This window comes from Anabrus simplex, chromosome 8 (assembly GCF_040414725.1).
Source record: "Anabrus simplex isolate iqAnaSimp1 chromosome 8, ASM4041472v1, whole genome shotgun sequence".
In the NCBI taxonomy this organism is placed as follows: domain Eukaryota; kingdom Metazoa; phylum Arthropoda; class Insecta; order Orthoptera; family Tettigoniidae; genus Anabrus; species Anabrus simplex.
The window spans coordinates 95,064,943-95,084,957 of record NC_090272.1 but is presented as its reverse complement, the minus strand read 5'-3'; the positions used below and the strand labels follow the sequence as shown (position 1 = coordinate 95,084,957).

Sequence of the window (20,015 nt, the reverse complement as noted above, 5' to 3'; positions counted from 1 at the left end):
CTGTGAAGCTGTTTGGGTTGAAGTTACGTTTCATAATATAAAATATCTATTTGCATTTTTCTATAGACCACCTCGTTCCTATCTCAACTATTCTGAAGCTTTTCTTTCCTATGTGCTTAAAGCCGTTCATTCCAAAGATAACATTGTCATACTAGGAGACTTTAATCTGTCTGTCTCCTGGATTTCCCCTTCATTAGGTCAGCCTTCTAATAGCCTGGACAAATGGTATATGGACCACTATATTACTGGACTGAACTTCAAACAGCATGTCTTGGAAAACACCTGCGGAAATAGTCTTCTTGACTATCTGCTTTCCTACAACGAGCCCTCATCTGTTTCTGTGGGACGAAATATTTTTAACTCCAACCACAAGTCCGTTGAAGCAACTTTCACTCTCACCCCTCCCTGTGCTTCGAGATGTCATCGACCTGTCCTTCGGAGCTCTGTGCCTGTGTGGCGTAAAGTTGACTGTGAATCATACCCTGTCCCTTTCACCATGGCATTTGTTGCTAGTGGGTGAAGTTCAAGATGCGGTAGACTTATTTTATGATTGGACGCATGCTGTGATCCGCAACCTCATTCCTACTTGTTCTATGTCCAGGAAATTCCCCCCATGGAAGAAGAGTGATACTAAAAGTGCTGAACTAAAAAAATCAGTAGCCTGGAGACAATGGAAGAATGTGCCCTCCGAAAGAAATTATAAAATATTCTCTGACCTTCGCAAACACCACAAGTATTTATTAAGGCGGGATTACTCAGAATATATTAACGAAGCCTGCCTTGAAGAAAGACACAACAGTAAAAGGTTCTGGTCACTTATAAATAACAGAAGGGACAACAAACGAATACCAGAAGTGGTAACCTGGGACCAATCTGTAGCCAGTGGAGCAGATAGACCTGAATTATTCAATGAATATTTTACCTCTAATTTTGTTAAACCTGTGCAGTATGCTGAGTCTCCTAAAATCAAACCTGTAACTTCCCATAGCCTCAGTAATATTTCTACCACTGAATCTGAAGTGTACTCCCTACTTTCGTCTTTGTCAGAATATAAACCCACTGGTCCTGATGGTCTCAGTCCTATCTTCCTTAGGAATACAGCAGTAAGTCTTTCATACCCTATTAGTGTGATATTCAATTGGTGCTTCTCAGTCAGCTACTTTCCGAGCTCCTGGAAACTTGCTTATATCACGCCCGTTCTTAAAGGTGGACAGAGGTCGGATATCGCAAATTATCGCCCGGTCTCTATATTACCTGCTTTATCAATCATTTGTGAAAGGATCATCCATCAGCATTTGCTTGCGTTTACAATTCCATATACACTGACTGACAGAGCAAATGCAACACCAAGAAGGAGTGGTCAGAACTTTATGCCAATTGCAGGGTAGACTGACGTCACTGAGGTATGCTCATGACGTGAAATGCGCCGCTGTGCTGCGCACGTAGCGAACGATAAATGGGACACGGCGTTGGCGAATGGCCCACTTCGTACCGTGATTTCTCAGCCGACAGTCATTGTAGAACGTGTTGTCGTGTGCCACAGGAAACGTGTATAGCTAAGAATGCCAGGCCGCCGTCAACGGAGGCATTTCCAGCAGACAGACGACTTTACGAGGGGTATGGTGATCGGGCTGAGAAGGGCAGGTTGGTCGCTTCGTCAAATCGAAGCCGATACCCATAGGGATGTGTCCACAGTGCAGCACCTGTGGCGAAGATGGTTGGCGCAGGGACATGTGGCACGTGCGAGGGGTCCAGGCGCAGCCCGAGTGACGTCAGCACGCGAGGATCGGCGCATCCGCCGCCAAGCGGTGGCAGCCCCGCACGCCACGTCAACCGCCATTCTTCAGCATGTGCAAGACACCCTGGCTGTTCCAATATCGACCAGAACAATTTCCCGTCGATTGGTTGAAGGAGGCCTGCACTCCCGGTGACCGCTCAGAAGACTACCATTGACTCCACAGCATAGACGTGCACGCCTGGCATGGTGCCGGGCTAGAGCGACTTGGATGAGGGAATGGCAGAAAGTCGTGTTCTCCGATGAGTCACGCTTCTGTTCTGTCAGTGATAGTCACCGCAGACGAGTGTGGCGTCGGCGTGGAGAAAGGTCAAATCCGGCAGTAACTGTGGAACGCCCTACCGCTAGACAACGCGGCATCATGGTTTGGGGCGCTATTGCGTATGATTCCACGTCACCTCTAGTGCGTATTCAAGGAACGTTAAATGCCCGCCGCTACGTGCAGCATGTGCTGCGGCCGGTGGCACTCCTGTACCTTCAGGGGCTGCCCAATGCTCTGTTTCAGCAGGATAATGCCCGCCCACACACTGCTCGCATCTCCCAACAGGCTCTACGAGGTGTACAGATGCTTCCGTGGCCAGCGTACTCTCCGGATCTCTCACCAATTGAACACGTGTGGTATCTCATTGGACGCCGTTTGCAAACTCTGCCCCAGCCTCGTACGGACGACCAACTGTGGCAAATGGTTGACAGAGAATGGAGAACCATCCCTCAGGACACCATCCGCACTCTTATTGACTCTGTACCTCGACGTGTTTCTGCGTGCATCGCCGCTCGCGGTGGTCCTACATCCTACTGAGTCGATGCCGTGCGCATTGTGTAACCTGCATATCGGTTTGAAATAAACATCAATTATTCGTCCGTGCCGTCTCTGTTTTTTCCCCAACTTTCATCCCTTTCGAACCACTCCTTCTTGGTGTTGCATTTGCTCTGTCAGTCAGTGTATATCCCCTCAGCAGCATGGTTTCCTTCCTGGAAGCTCCTGCGTAACTAACTTGGCTATCCTCCTCCATCATGCCATGTCTGCCATCCATGCGGGCTCTCAACTTGATGTATGCTATATCGACATCGCGACGGCCTTCGTTACCATGGATCACACGCTTCTTGCACACAAACTTTCTGAAGGGTTTAACATTCATGGGAGGCTCCTAGCTCTAATTAATAGCTTTCTGAGTGAAAGATTACAGCGCGTGGTCCTTGATGGATGCAGGTCTTCTCCCACCACCACCCTCTCTGGTGTCCCGCAGGGTAGTGTCCTAGGTCCACTTCTTTTTGCCCTGTTTATTAATGATCTTATCGATACTGTTTCCCACCATTCATGTGAAATCCTTCTCTTTGCAGATGATTGTAAAATCTTCAAGCAGATCGATTCTCCTACAGATACAATCCAATTACAAAATGCTCTTGATTCACTGTCAGGTTGGTGTACTACATGGCGTCTTAAACCTCATCCCTCTAAGTGTTCCACCATTTCGTTCACACTTCGTAAATCCCCCGTTCTACAAGAATATCATCTCATGAACCAACCGATTGCTCTTGTTGACAATCAAAAAGACTTAGGAGTGCATTTTGACAGTAAATTGTTGTTTGTCTCGCACATAAACAGGGTTACCTCACATGCTATGTCACTGCTTGGTTTACTCTACAGGTTTTCTGACATCACAGATGTAAATGCCCTCCGAGCATTCTACGTTTCCTCTATCTTACCTATTGTTGAATACGCCTCTCCAGTCTGGTCCATTTCTGCTTCTTCAAACCTCTGCCACCTTGACCGTGTACAATCTTTTTTCTGTGCTATCGTGCATGTCGGAACCTAAGCACTATCCAAGTGCTTGGAAAACTGAACCTCAAGACTCTTTCTGCTCGGAGGAAAGTAGCCGACCTAAAGCTGCTATACAAAGCAGCTAATGGTCTATTTAGGTCTCCAGATTTAGCTTCCTTATTCCCCCTCCACGTCCCATCCCGTAGTACCAGAATGAAGACCCTATTCCATATTCCTTACTCCCAGCTTTCTCTCACCCAAAGGTCCCTTTCTATACGTATTCCAGCAATGTTTCATACATTATCCATCAACATGAACCTAGACATCTTCGTAATGTTTCCTTCCTTCTGTCATGATATTTCTAATATAACTTAATTTTCCTTCTTGTTCTTTCCCGTTCTGCTCCTGTATTTACTGTAAATGTATTTTTCTTTGTTAATATCGTTGTTTATGTAAATATGTATCATATATGATTGTACAGTTTTATTGTGTATATTTGTGTTCTTTGTAAATATTTATATATCTTTCATTTTAGATTCATATCTATTGTACATAGCTCGGATCTTTGTAATTCGGTGTTATGCTGTTGCTGATCCTGAATAAATAAATAAATAAATAAATAAATAAATAAATAAATAAATAAATAAAGAACACCTTTATATGCTGAGATAATTCTTCACAGAATTGTGCCAATTCGGGACGAAAGGCTTCAAGGTTGGCTTCAGCTGCAGCAAGCAGACACACAAGAGTGTGACAGGGCAGAAGTATGTAATAACACACAGCAGGAGAACTTCCACTGAGACTGAAACACAAATACACACATAAAGTCACGTCTTCTCTCCACAAATAAAAATAAACTTACATAAATTGAAAAATATGTACCTGAATTCCATTCCAGAGAACGCTCCTGTCCCAGTATAGATAGCACCTTTCTTCAGACGCCGTATCAGGAACACTCGTAGCTGATTTTCTTGTTCAGAAGTCAGAGAAGTAGTAACCATCTGTAAACTATTGTATAGCATAAAATGGTTTTTAAAATTCTTTATTATACATTTACAATGAGGAGATTAAAAACGGGTCCAAGCAAATTACCCTATACATTTTAAGCACTTTTGAAACTTATTACATACAAAAGAAAGTAAGTAATTCCACACTTCCAGACATATCACATCTTTTTTCAGGAAGAACAATGCTGCAAACAGGAAATGGTTTCTTGAATATTTTACCTGTCTTCATACCCCTGAAAATAGGGATAAGAACACATACTGAGTATCCCTTCTTTATCATTACAGATGACTCAAATGACTATAACATAGTGCACTCAGAAAAACAATAAAGGGATTACATTGTGAGGGTTCATGAATGGAGGATTAAAGAATTATTCATCCCCAAGGATTTCTGATCTTTTTAAAATGAATAAGAGGCAGACATTCTAAACTGTAGGCCAGGCTGAATGGCTCAAATGATAAAGCATTGGTATTCTGAGCCCAATTTGGTGGGTTCAATTCAGCTCAGTTTGGTGATGTTTGAAGGTGCTCAAATATGCCAGTCTTGCGTCGGAAGAGTTACCGGACATCTTCAGTTGTACAGTAATCCAACCAGCAAGGTGAACAGATATGAAGTGCTGATGGTGAGTTATGAGTACGAGCGTGTTAATTACTGTAATATGGAAGTATCAACTCAGCAATACCAATGTTTTGTAGAACATAATGCAGTTGGTGTTGACATCAATTGTGGTGATAGTTTTATTGACTGGTGGCGCTGGACTTTCTTAGGAGGATATCGAGAAGCTTAAGGAGGTCATGAAAGAAGTGTACCAAAGAAATGTTAATAGAACAAAATAACAATATTTAACACGTTGAGTGGGTATGTGAGAGTAGTCAAGTTTTTGAACTTCACGTCCCCATATGGGGTCGTACGACCGTTCCAAATCGAGAGCTGTGCAAATCCATTTGGGTGCGCAGTAAGTATGTGTTTCGAAGCTGTATAAAATCTCTTCCTGCCTTCTGCTGGTCGTCTATTTAAGTACGTGCATAGTTCACCTTCCATTCCTCAATTCCTGCTTTGGCATGACCCCATATGGGTACGTCAAGAGTGCTTTGTAGGGTGACAAAGTCACTGTCTATCTCGCGCACGGATTGTTTATGTAAGTGTGCAGTGCTGTGAGTTTCCTTTTCTTTTTTAAGTCGTTATGAGTAAATTGAGCAGTAAAAGACTTGGTGCAGATAGTCTGGATGATATATCGAACAAGTCGGACAATGATGATGTAGACGAAGTATATAGTTACAGTGTTTTTGAACCCAGTCAGAGCAAATAGCGATCTTGCACATTCATCCACAGTGATGAATTACAGTCTTCAATGATATAGTCACTGGTTTCCCATGTTGCACAATCATCGCTGCTAGGTTCTCTTACTCAAATTAAATGTTATACAAATAAAATGATATACTTATTCAATATTCAGTAACTACTAATTCTTCTTATAGTACTATTCTCTTACATCCTAATTAACCACGTTTACGTGATTTTCACTACTTTATATAACAACATTTTATACGAAAATTTCCTAACCTAAAATCAGAAGATAGTCATTAACAAACATTTCCTGAGCTAAAATCAGGGATCGTACATTTTTCCGGCTCCAGTATGAACAAGCTAACACATCTCTCATAATCAATGCCATATAACGTGTCCCTGCAAAGGAAAGGTTAAGTATGACCGAGCGTCGGGACAGTAACTACTGTATAAGTGTGACCCCATATGGGGGCAGCGTGTACGTGTACAATTCGTAATGACCAATACGACCCCAGATAGGGTCGCAATATTTGACCTAATATACATAATAATTTAACCTAATATATCATAAATACATCCTCATTTCAGCGATCATTTGCTTGGTTAAGCCTGTGAACGTTTTGGCACCAGGGAGTAACTCGACATTAGCTCCCGGCACTAGACGGCAATTCTATGAAATTCTTTCTGGCACTCAACGTGTTAAGGATATGAAGAGCTACTTAAAATTAGAACTAAGCATCATGAAGGTGAGCCTAACTCAAAATAAGTCTGAGTTAGAGGAAGAATCAAGTACATACTGTACTAGATTTAGAAGAAAGAGTGAAGAAACTTGAATTAAAGGATCAATCACAAGTCAGGGAAGATATGAGGAGAAACATTATAAGATATGGACTGAAAGACTCCAATGAGGTGAATTTCAATGACATAAAAAAGAAAAAGTAACCTTATTGATCAAAGAGTAAGCGAAAGTGGAATAGGAAAGAATACAGGAAGACAACCTGTAAAAGTATGTATGGTGTCGAATCTAAAGGTCCATAAAGTCTTCAAAAAAATGTGAGGCACTTGAAAGGGACAAAAATATAGATCAAGAAAGAGCAGGATTTGGAAGAAATGAAGAGAGAACAGTATGTTTTCACTTTGGCAAAGTGGAGAACTCAAGGTTGAAAGCATTTATCAGGGGAAACAGATTAAAGGTGGTAGGAAATTCTTGAAACAGAACTTGGTCAACCAAGCAGCTACAGGAAATGGAAGATCCTGATGTGTCAGCAGTGAGAGAGAAGATCAGTTCCATGGCAGGCAGACCAGCGAGTGATAACTGGGTAATAATGGCTGAAGTAGGCGCAAGTCAAAGAAGTGATGATGTGCAACGTGGAGTGAGGACATTAGCAGTCCATACCAGCTGTAGGCATAGAAAAGGAGGCTGTTTCTAGGATGGATGATGTCACAGCAAGGAAAGAAGAAAAGAAACATATGGTACCATTAAATTTGGAAGACAATGGCTAAAAAAGGGATGAAGAGAACATGTAAATACAGGGGTCCACAGGATGAAATTATTAGGTCCTCAAATGGAAGTAAACCACGAGTCACTCACCGTTGAGTTGTAAATATCGCAGATATACTGTACCCTACCAGTACAGTTCCCAGGACCCTGACACAGCGGTCAACTACAGATGACATAGGCCATGCATAATTAGAATGGGAGACTATGCAGCGGAGCTGGTACATTTCCACAGCTAGGGGACAATGGAATTCAGGGAACCGATGCGAGAGAACAAGTCAGCAAGAAACAAATGAGTGAGAGAGAAGATCTTTGTAAATTTTCAAATCTTCCATCACCAGAAAATAATAGAACACCAAAATTTCTTTATGCCAACATGCTGGCAACATCATGCGTCTACCAACTTGAAAGTTAAGTTGGAAATTTAGGATATCTTCAGGACCAAGATTAATTATAGGCAATAAAAGTCAAATCCTTTGAGTTCCAAATCAATTGTGAATACCAACATCATAATAAGTGGTAATTATTCATTCTGGTAGCCAGCAAGCTATTGTTTCCTGCTGGGTGGGTACGAGCAAGCTAGAGTGACTACCAGATAAATTCTAATCTAATTCTACATACAGGATCACCCAGTTTAAGTTCTTGCACCACAGCACATTTATAGGGTTTTAACTTAATAACTTTGTAGCCCTTTTTACAGAACTGTAAGAAATTCCTGTTTACTGAGAAAGATGGCTAAAAGATTTCTTAGGAGAATTTTTCGGGCGTTGTCCAATGTCTTCAAACTTTTTTCTGTGAGCACTCTATATCGCTTTATATCATTACTGTTTCCCATTTCACAAAATTTATTAATTAATCTATGAGCTGTCATGACTTGGAACACCTGGGAATTTCTCTTGAAATAATTTCCTAATACCACGAGGGGATTCTGTACGGACACATGAACCATAAACAAACACTTGATGTGGAATAAAATAATTAGGCCTATTGTTATTATTTTCCATTTATTCTCACTTCACTTTGCACACAGGTGTTGCTCTCAATGAAACATGAAACAATATCAGACAAAGCCTCTCCCTCCAACGCAGCTGTCGGCTTAGTCACTCCTAGCCACCGCTCCAGTTCCAAGATAATGGGATGATCTTGTACGTGTACTGAACATTATCTCTCTCTCTTTTTTTTTTTGTTAGCTAGTGGCTTTACGTCGCACAGACACAGATAGGTCTTATGGCGACAATGGGATAAGAAAGGCTTAGGAATTGGAAGGAAGCAGCCGTGGCCTTATTTAAGGTACAGCTCCAAAATGTGCCTGGTGTGAAAATAGGAAACCATGGAAAACCATTTTCAGGGCCGCCGACAGTGGGATTCGAACCCACTATCTCCCGGATGCAAGCTCACAGCCATGTGCCCCTAACCGCATGGAAGCATAATCTAATAGGGAGCTTAATTTACACACTGAATTCAGGAGGGAGTACTATTGATCTAGCTATCACATCTAGAGAGGCAATGAACAGTGTTAATGGCCTAAAGGTAAAAAACTGGGCCTCATCTCATAATTTCCCAGTTGTTATTGGGTTGTACAGACGTGAAAAGAAATCAAAGGAAAAACAACATGTTTCTAATATAAAGAAACAGTTGGTAAGATATATGGAGAGATGAACATTGAAATTAATTTAGGGATTATTTGATGGGAGGGAATTTGAAATTTTGAAAGTTGATGTCAAAAATAAGATAAAGAATAACAACATCAGTGATGCAATACAAATGGCAGAAAGATAACTGGCAGAAAAATGGTTGGAAGAAAGAGAAGAGAAAGTAATAAAAAATGTTGGTAAAATGATATGTGTAATAAAAAATCTAAAACCATACAGGAATGAGGGATCATGCAAGTTAAGGATAGAATTCTGTAAAACAAAACAAGAAAAGGAGGAGCTCAAAGATTTATTCAGTGAAAGTATACAGAACTTGCAGGACAAAGAGGTACAATTTTGAAAGAGATACTGCAAAGAAAATGACACCAAAGAAGTATTGTACCGGGAACAGCGGTACAGACCTAAGTCCCCGCAATTAAAACTTAAACTTCGCTCTATGCGCCGGCTCAACAGCAGACGACAGCCAGAGACAGTGAGCAGCTGGTGTGTGTGACGTGGAGCGGGTTGACGTCACAGCCAGCCTCCTCGTGACAGAGAGAGCCTACGTCAGCATGGAACATTTGAAATGTTCTTCGTTTAACAACTTTTCTTCCACTAATGGTTGGATTAAATCAACAACATCATCGGGTAGCCACATATTCTACCTTCATTTCTACAAAGTTTGATAGAAATCCGACGAGAGACAACAAAGTTATTAAGTGAAATGTAAAGACAAATTTTAGCTTGATTTGAGTATAAATGGAGAGCCGTTTCCCTAGGCAGATCAGTGTGTGTGTGTGTGTGTGTGTGTGTGTGTGTGTGTGTGTGTGTGTGTGTGTGTGTGTGGAGCGAACAGCGGGCGTGAGCGCGGATCTTCAATGCCAGTCGAACCCGTCGGTCGGCTCGTGGGGACCGCAACGCTACGCGAGTGATAGTTTCATTTCGCTGGGTTCTTGATGCTTGTTGTTTTAACGGGCCTAACATCGAAGGTCATCGGGCCTTCCCCTGGGTTCAAGACTTAAACTCCACGGTGCCAAGTTCGAACTTATAAAGATTTCAACGCTACGCAAGTGATAGTCATATTTCGCCGAGTCTCAGACTTAAACTTGTAAATTTTCTGTGATTCACGAGTGATAGAATCTAGCCTCAATTAAGAGTGGGTTGTTGCCATAAATTTTCCAAGTGATTTATTATTCGAACGAATGTTTCAAACTTATATTTCTTTTCAAGTGCTTATAACTCAAGGTTGATGAAACAATTTGAACAGTGATGGATTGTGAATGATATTTGCCTTGCCAAATAATTGAAATAACCTTGAGAATTTTTCCAAATGTAGAATTTCTCAGACAGTGACTAGTGATTGATTAATGGACTAATTACAATTTGTGACTGTGTCACCAGACTTATAGAAATTGTGTGATTTTCCAATATCTTGCAACTTTCTGTTCAAGTTCAAGTGTCTGCAGTTCCCCACGAGCATCCATTTTGCTATGACTATCAACAAGTTGCAGGATTAAAACTCTGCACTGTATGCAATGTCAATCTATGAATGAGCTACTTCTCCCAGACTTGTATTATTACTATTATTATTATTATTATTATTATTATTGTCCGCGTCCGTAGTGTGACAGTTAGTGTTATTAGCTGCTGTCCTCGGGGGCCCAGGTTCAATTCCTGGTACTGCCAGAAATTTAAGAATGACAAGAGGACTGGTCCCAGCCACAGGGAGAGCAATCCAGCTCAACTCTGTGCCGGTCCCAAGCCCGGAAAAATGGTGAGGGTGAATGGCTGGTTATCGAGTCCCAGTGGAGGTGCCTGTGCCAAGCAGGTGCCTCTGAAAAATACTGGGAAATGCTCTAGTTGGCAGGTTTACCTGCCTACGCAACCAGCAAATCCCACCCCGTATGGGGATGGGTGAAGGCGAATGCCCGACGCCTTAAAACAGGGCCTCCTTGGCTAAGGTATGGTAACCCTAACAGAAGGTTCCCTGGTCCTCCAGGTTGGGGGTTGAGCATGGGGTTAACAGCCCCACCCCGGAAAAAAGAAACTGTTACAAATCCTCAACAAACAGAAGCCGGACGGATTGAATATAGACGACTCTGCAAGGATAATTGGCTACAATTTGGAACATGGAATGTACGATCATTGTACAGAACTGGCGCCCTCCAAATATACAAGAATACAATATAGATATACTAGCCCTACAAGAGATATGATGGCTTAGGAATGGCATTATGGAAAAGAAGGAATACAACATGTATTATAGCTGTCACGATAAAACACACCAGTTTGGTACTGGATTCATTGTGAACAAAAGTATGAAGCACCTAATCATCGATTTCAACCTATCACACCAAGACTATGCAAACTGCGTATCAGAGGAAGGTTTAGAAACTATACTTTATTCAGTGCTCATGCACCAACAGAAGAAAAGAATGAGGAGGTAAAGGATTACTTCTATGAACTCCTAGAAGGAGAATATGGAAAGTGCCCCAGACATGATATTGTGCTGATGCTGGGGGATTTTAATGCCCAAGTGAGTCAAGAGGAACATCTAGCACCTATAATTGGCAAGTATAGTCTTCATAGAGATAGTAATGAAAATGGCATGAAACGAGTTGATTTTGCAGCATCAATTGACATGGTAATAAGAAGTACAATGTTCCCCGCACAGTTAATCAGATTGACCACATTCTTGTTGATAGACACCACATGACTGACCTGGAAGATGTACGAACCTTTAGAGGAGCTAATGTGGACTTGGATCATTTCTTAGTTATTGTCAAATTGAGAAGTAAAATTAACAGCACCTATAGACATCAGAAACAAAACAAAATAAAGAAATATGATGTGGAAAAATTAAGACCCAGAAACTAAAACCCTCTATCAGGAGCAGATAAAGGAACTTTTTGCAATGGTTGAAACTGCTGCAAAAGCCAATAACGTAAGTTGGATGGATTGTAAGAGAGTGATAAAAGATACTGCAGAGGAAATAATTGGTGAAGTAAGCAGAAATAAAAGGAGCACATGGTTTGATAAAGAGTGTGCGGAAATAACTGAAAGGAAGAATATAGCCTACAAAGCAGTGATCAATAAATGTACCAGAAATACTGTTGAAACATACAGAGGGCTAAGAAGAAGTGAAAAGCAGGTACACACAAAAAAAAAAAAGGGAGTATCATGAAGCAAGACTCAAGGAAATAGAAGAGTTGTATACCCAAAATGATCCGAGAAAGTACTATCACTTGATTAACAATATGAGAACAGGATTTACACCAAGAACATTAAACTGCAGAAACACTAATGGAGAATTGATGGGAAACATAGAGAAGGCCTTCGAGAGATGGAATCAACATCTCCAGGAACAGCTTGAGGGAGTAGAGTATGATGCTCACTGTAATAAAGAAGTAATGCTGGAAATCAGATCCCCACAAATAGACAATGGAGAAATGAATCTGCCTGCTATAGAAGAGGTAGAACTTGCCATCGACACATTGAAGAACAAGGCACTTGGGCCTGATGACATAAATGCAGAACTCATTAAAATGGCAAAACCAACTCTCTTGCAAAAGGTTTTAGAGGGTCATCTGTGAAATATGGAAAAATGAACATTTACCTACAGAATGGGAAGAATTGTTGATCTGCCCAATACATAAGAAAGGAGATCCATTGGACTGCTCAAATTACAGGGGTATCATATTGCTGAACATAGGATATAAGATATTCTACAATATATTGTATATGAGGCTACTTCAGCATGTAGGAAAGACAATAGTTTCTTTATTTTTTGTTAGGGGCTTTACGTCGCACCAACACAGATAGGTCTTATGGCGACGATGGGATAGGAAACGCCTAGGAGTTGGAAGGAAGCGGCTGTGGCCCTAATTAAGGTACAGCACCAGCATTTGCCTGGTGTGAAAATGGGAAACCACGGAAAACCATCTTCAGGGCTGCCGATAGTGGGATTCGAACCTACTATCTCCCGGATGCAAGCTCACAGCCGCGCGCCTCTACGCGCACGGCCAACTCGCCCGGTGAGAGAGAGAGAGAGACAATAGGAAACTATCAATGTGGTTTCAGAAAAGGGAAGTCGACTACCGATCAGATACATGCATTAAGACAGATCCTACAGAAGACCCGAGAGTACAAGATCACCACACACCACCTGTTTATTGATTTCAAATCAGCATATGATAGTATAAAACGGGATAAACTACTTAGTGCAATGCAAGAACTTGGTATCCCAGAAAAGCTTGTAACCTTAACAAGAGCATCTCTCAGTACAGTCCAATGTAGAGTTAAACTACAAGGAAACCTCTCAGAACCATTCTGCACATAAAAGAGTCTTAGACAGGGAGATGCATTGGCATGTTTGCTGTTTAATATTGCGCTGGAAAAGGTCATGCGAGACTCTGGAATTGAAAGGAGGGGTACAATATTTCATATATCAGTACAAGTATTAGCATATGCTGACAACATTGACATTATTGCAAGAACAGAAAGGGATGTCAAAGAAGCATTTACTAGGTTAAATGCTGAATCAAAACAGATTGGACTCACGGTAAATGAGAAAAAGACAAAATATATGGTGGTGTCAAAAAATCCATCAAGACTGAAATGCCTTGAGATCGATGGCTATAAATTTGAAAAGGTGACTGAATTTGAATACTTAGGGTTGCTGATGACATCAGACAACAAAGTCAGTGTAGAAATACACCAAAGAATACAGTACTAATAGCAAATAGATGTTACCACGGAATAAAAAGAAATCTAACGTCACGCTACACAAGCCGTAGCTCTAAGGTTAAAATGTATAAGACCCTAATAAGACCAGTTCTATTATATGGCCCTGAAACTTGGGGTTTTGGGACAACTGACACGAGCAGATTGGCCATATTTGAGAGGAAGATCTTACGGAAGATTTACGGAACAGTCAATGATCACGGATGCTGGTGCACAAGGTACAACCATGAACTACACCTATTGTTCAAGGAACGTGATATTGTAAGCGAAATCAAAGCAAGAAGAGTGAGATGGCTTGGGCATGTGCATAGAAAGGACGAAAATGATCCTTGTAGGAAGGTGACATTTACAGAACCTTATGGCACCAGAAGAGTGGGACGACCTCCTCTGAGATGGCTGGATGAAGTGGAGAAGGATCTGAGGGGAGCTGGAGTCAGAGGATGGAGGATGAAAGCAGAGGATCGGGACACCTGGAGGCATGTTGTTGAGGTGATCAAGGCTGGAACCTGGCTGTAGAACCAAATAAGAAGGAGGGCTGGTATGTGGTTGAAATGGTACATGCAGTTCACCTCCAATGGGGGTGTGCCTGAAAAGAGCTGCACTACCTCCAGATGAGGACACGAGTTTACTTTATTATTATTATTATTATTATTATGATTATTGCTGTTTCTATTATTATGTAAACTCTACTGTCTTGCAGGGATTGCTCCACCTTGTATTTGAAGGAAAGTAGCTGCAGACAATGAGAGGACTAGAGTGGAGTAACAAAGTACTCATACCCTGCATGACCATACACCTCCAGCCCAGAGACCGAAGTCAAGAAAATGTTTCCTACAAACATCTGAGGAACTAACTGGATCACCTGACACTACAAGAGTACGGCTTTGGAAAGTCAAGGTCCCCGTCATCCCAGGACAGATGACAGTTGCAGAACATTTGCCCCCTGGATGTCATGAAGATTGGTCTGTCTGGAAGCCCTTGACCAGACTGCAGACAGGAATGGGCAGATCCAAAGTCAGCCTAGCAAGATGGGGCTATATTGAAGCTAGCAACATTCAATGTGACTGTGGTGAAGAATAAACTATACAGCATATGCTCCAATGTACTTTGTGTCCATCTTCCTGTACAGAAGATGATCTTTTTCATGCAACACAGAATGCACTAGATGTTGCTAGGTTCTGGTCAAGATTGGTGTGAAGTGTTTTGATTTTTATTTGTGTTACAGTTTGTTATGTTATTTTTCTTATGCATAATTGAACTGTGTAAATGATATTTCTGATACGATGATGATGACGATAATAATAATAATAATAATAATAATAATAATAATAATAATAATAATAATAATAATAATAATAATAATAATAATAATACACTTAGCTTTACACCAAAGAGAATGTGATTTTCAAATTCCAAATAATACATGGGAGATTATCAAATGAAAAGATACACTTCTGTGGTAATATATTTCAAAAGAATGAGAAATATGGTGATGAGATATTGGCATATATTAAGACTGAGTCCACAAAGAATGTATACAAGTTGCAGCTATAAGGCTGAGACCCACAGGACAGTCATTTTATGACTGAAGTATCATACATACATACATACATACATTATCATTATAGACTGTTATGCCTTTCAGCGTTCAGTCTGCAGGCCTCTGTGAATTTACTAAATGTCGCCACAATCCTCGATTTGCAACTAGTGTTGTGGCCTCATTTAGTTCTATACCTCTTATCTTTAAATCTTATCTTTAAAGCGTTAGAGACAGAGTCTATCCATCGCCGTCTTGGTCTCCCTCTACTTCTCTTACCCTCCATAGCAGAGTCCATTATTCTCCTAGGTAACCTATCCTCCTCCATTCGCCTCACATGACCCCACCACCGAAGCCGGTTTATGCGCACAGCTTCATCCATCGAGTTCATCCCTAAATTAGCCTTTATCTCCTCATTCCGAGTACCCTCCTGCCATTGTTCCCACCTGTTTGTACCAACAATCATTCTTGCTACTTTCATGTCTGTTACTTCTAACTTATGAATAAGATATCCTGAGTCCACCCAGCTTTAGCTCCCGTAAAGCAAAGTTGGTCTGAAAACAGACCGATGTAATGATAGTTTCGTCTGGGAGCTGACTTCCTTCTCACAGAATAGTGCTGATCGCAACTACGAGCTCACTGCGTTACCTTTACGACATCTTGATTCAATCTCACTTACTATATTACCATCCTGGGAGAACATACAACCTAAATACTTGAAATTATCAACCTGTTCTAGCTTTGTATCACCAATGTGACATTCGATTCTGTTGAATTTCTTACCTACTGACATCAATTTAGTCTTCGAGAGGCTAATTTTCATACCACACTCATTGCACCTATTTTCAAGTTCCAAGATATTAGACTACAGGCTTTTGGCACAGTCTGCCATTAAGACCAAGTCATCAGCATAGGCCAAATTGCTTACTACATTTCCACGTAACTGAATCCCTCCCTGCCATTTTATACCTTTCAGCAGATGATCCATGTAAACTACAAACAGCAAAGGTGAAAGATTACAGCCTTGTCTAACCCCTGTATGTACCCTGAACCAAGAACTCATTCTACCATCAATTCTCACTGAAGCCCAATTGTCAACATAAATGCCTTTGATTGATTTTAATAATCTACCTTTAATTCCATAGTCCCCCAGTGTAGTGAACATCTTTTCCCTCAGTACCCTGTCAAATGCTTTCTCTAGATCTATGAAACATAAACACAACTGCCTATTCTTCTCGTAGCATTTTTCAATTACCTGGCGCATACTGAAAATCTGATCCTGACAGCCTCTCTGTGGTCTGAAACCACACTGGTTTTCATCCAACTTCCTCTCAACGACTGATCGCACCCTCCCTTCCAAGATGCCAGTGAATACTTTGCCTGGTATACTAATCAATGAGATACCTCGATAGTTGTTGCAATCCTTCCTGTTCCCTTGCTTATAGATAGGTGCAATTACTGCTTTTGTCCAATCTGAAGGTACCTTACCAACACTCCACGCTAATTTTACTACTCTATGAAGCCATTTCATCCCTGCCTTCCCACTATACTTCACCATTTCAGGTCTAATTTCATCTATTCCTGCTGCCTTATGACAATGGAGTTTTTTTACCATCCTTTCCACTTCCTCAAACATAATTTCACCAACATCATTTTCCTCCTCCCCATGAGCTTGGCTGTTTGCAATACCACCAGGTGTTAAGCAAGCCATCCTGAAGTATCATTCAAAAAAAAAAAAAAAAAAGGTAGGACGTATTCATAATTAGACCCTGAAATCTACTACTAATATTTTCCATAAATAAATCAAGAAAAATATAACTGAGGGATATGGAGTTTTTCACTTACCCTGAGATATCAGCATCTTGGCTACTAGAGTCACTATTATTCTGGTTTGTTGTCAGATCTTCCGCCAACCTTTGAAGGCAAATTATCACCATTTTTACTCATTACAATACGAACATAAAAAAAGGGCTCATCTCCTGTATGAAAACAAATAAATAAGAGTACAAAAATACAAATTTATAATATCAAGGCTGTATATATTCAGTGTGCTTATTGTTGTTTATTTATTACTATTATTGACATACAGCAGTATAAAATAATTATACAGAGACATGGTATTGAAATATATAACGACTGAGTCCACAAAGAATGTGTATAAGTTTCAGCTATAAGGCTGAGACCCACAGGACAATCATGCCTTGAGATATAAAGATATAATGCGAGAGGACATAGAGAGCAAAACTGGATGGATTTAAGTAAAGTAACAGCTGCATACAAGTTGGTTAAAGGGGATACATTTGATGACGGATCGATTAATTGGAACATGTAATGTATGTACAAAATGTACATCTGCATATATGTATAGCTTCTTCGGTGGATCAGTAGTAGAGTGTCCGACTCATGATCCCAATTTTGCAGGTTCTGTCTGGATTGAGGCGATCAATTTTTTGAAGAATGCTAAAAAATCTTGGCACTTCATGTCATTATTGGTCTCTTAAAGATATCTGGTGGTGCACTCAATGTCATCTGACAAAATTAAATTAACTCAGCCATAGTACCCATTCCAGCGGAATTCCACTTTTGTTGCTAGATAGTTGCACAATCGGAATGTCAAAATTGGTACGCAGAGGTACCTCATCAGGTGGTCTGCATCAAGGTAGCCGATGTGATAGAATGATTATTTATTATTATTATTATAACCATCATGTATGTACATGGTGCTACAGCCCTAATAAGCCATGGTGTACCAAATGACCACTGCTCAGCTCGAAAACCTACAGATTACAACGTGGCACATAGTAAGTGCAAAGAATCCTCTCAACCATTACTCTTAGCTTTCTAGATAAGGGCTGCTATCTAACCATCAGACAGCTCCTCAGCTGTTCTCATGTATGCTGAATGGACTTCAAACCATCTCTCAGATCTATGTAAAAATGCCTGACCAGGCTTGGAGTCACACCCAGGACCTCCCAGTAAGAGGCACAGGCTTTCTACAGCTAGACTGCAGAACTGGGTATGTTTATACAGTGCTGACCAAAACTAAAATGACACCAAAATAAAGAACAAGATACCTGCAGAATGCACGGTGCAAGGAAACTTAGTGACTTCAAACATGGAACGATTATTACTGGTTGCCACATTAGTAAGCAGTCAGTCAGGGCCATTTCCCCCTTCTTCAAGAAATCCAAGTCGACTGTCAGGGAACTGAAGTGGAAATGGGAATATGCAACCACAACAAAACCACAGCCAGGTAAGCCACGTATGTCGACCCACAGGGACCGTCGAGCATTGAAGCAAGCAGTACATGAAAATAAAATTACATCATGCAATATTATCACCCACGAATTCTGTAGTAACACTAACTGTGCAGCCGGAACCATGGCTGTATGCCAGGAGATACAAGGACTGGGTTTCAAGGCTCAGGCACCCACCCATAAGCTGCACATTTTTTCAGATGAACACTAGGCGCCACATTTGATGGTGTAAAGAAAGCTGCCACTGGTCGGTGGACAACTGGAGATCCGTTATTTGGAGTGTTGAACCATGCTGTACCATGTGACAGATAGGGTGGTTTGGGTGTGGCAAATAATACATGCCAACCTGAACAACACGCACAATGAGATATGGCAGAGGTGGGGTGATAGTGTGGAATGCTTTTCGTGGAAGAGACTTTCCCTTCTCATAATATTATAAAGCACATTAAAGGTGGAAGCATATATCTTAACAAAATTTTGACCAATTGTGTGTTGTCTACAGAAGAAGACCAGCTGGGAGAAGACTACTGTATGTTTCAGAATAATAATGCTACTTTGAACCAAGAACTCATTCTTCCTTCAATTCTCACTGCAGCCTGATCCCACAATCCTGCAGTAGAGTTAACATCTTTTGCCTTGGAAATCTATCATATGCCTTCTACAAATGATCTACAAATCATGAATGTAACTGTCTATTCAACACCAAGCATTTTTCAATTATTTGACTCATACTGAAAATCTGGTCCTGACAGCCTCTCTGTGGTCTGAAACCACACTGGATTTCATCCAGCTTGCTCTCAACCATTCTTCTTTTTCTACCGCTTTTGCCTTGGAAATCTATCATATGCCTTCTACAAACTGCGAACTGTGTCACACATGTGGATTTTGCTCTGTTTTGTGACCGGATGCCCTTCCTGATGCCAACCCTATATGGAGGGATGTAATCACTATTGCGTGTTTCTGTGGTGGTTGGTAGTGTAATGTGGTGTGTGAATATGAAGAGGAAAGTGTTGGGATAAACATAAACACCCAGTCCCTGGGCCAGAAGAATTAATCTGAGGCAATTAAAATCCCCGACCCGGTCGGAAATAGAACCCAGGACCCTCTGAACCGAGCGCTTCAATGTTGACCATTCAGCCAATGAGCCTGACAACTTGCTCTCAACCACTGACAGTGCAAAAAAATAAAATAAAAAATAAATAAATAAATTTTTTTTAAAAAATGGTGCAACAGCTCCAAAGGGCCATGGCCTACCAAGCGAACACTGCTCAGCCTGAAGGCCTGCAGATTATGAGATGTCGTGAGGTCAGCACAACTAATCATCTTGGCTTTCTAGACAGGGGCCGCCGTCGCACCATCAGATAGCTCAATTGTAATCATGTAGGCCGAGTGGACTCTGAATACAGGTAAAAATCCCTGACCTGGCCAGGAATCAAACCCAGGGCCTCCAGGTAAGAGACAGCAACGCTACCCCTACACCGCGGGGCTGGCATTGAC

The 20,015-nt window shown here is 41.2% G+C and overlaps 1 protein-coding gene across 1 annotated transcript in view; it reads right to left on the bottom strand.

The window, feature by feature from the left end:
- The window catches only part of LOC136878843 (protein Njmu-R1), a 101,522-nt gene that overhangs the window by 42,220 nt on the left and 39,287 nt on the right, over positions 1-20,015 (bottom strand). The window contains exons 2-4 of the mRNA XM_067152371.2: positions 17,107-17,175; positions 4,440-4,565; positions 4,212-4,359 (exon numbers count right to left, since the gene is read on the bottom strand). Coding sequence (XP_067008472.2) covers positions 4,212-4,359; positions 4,440-4,565; positions 17,107-17,175 — 343 coding nt within the window. The remainder of the gene's footprint in view (positions 1-4,211; positions 4,360-4,439; positions 4,566-17,106; positions 17,176-20,015) is intronic.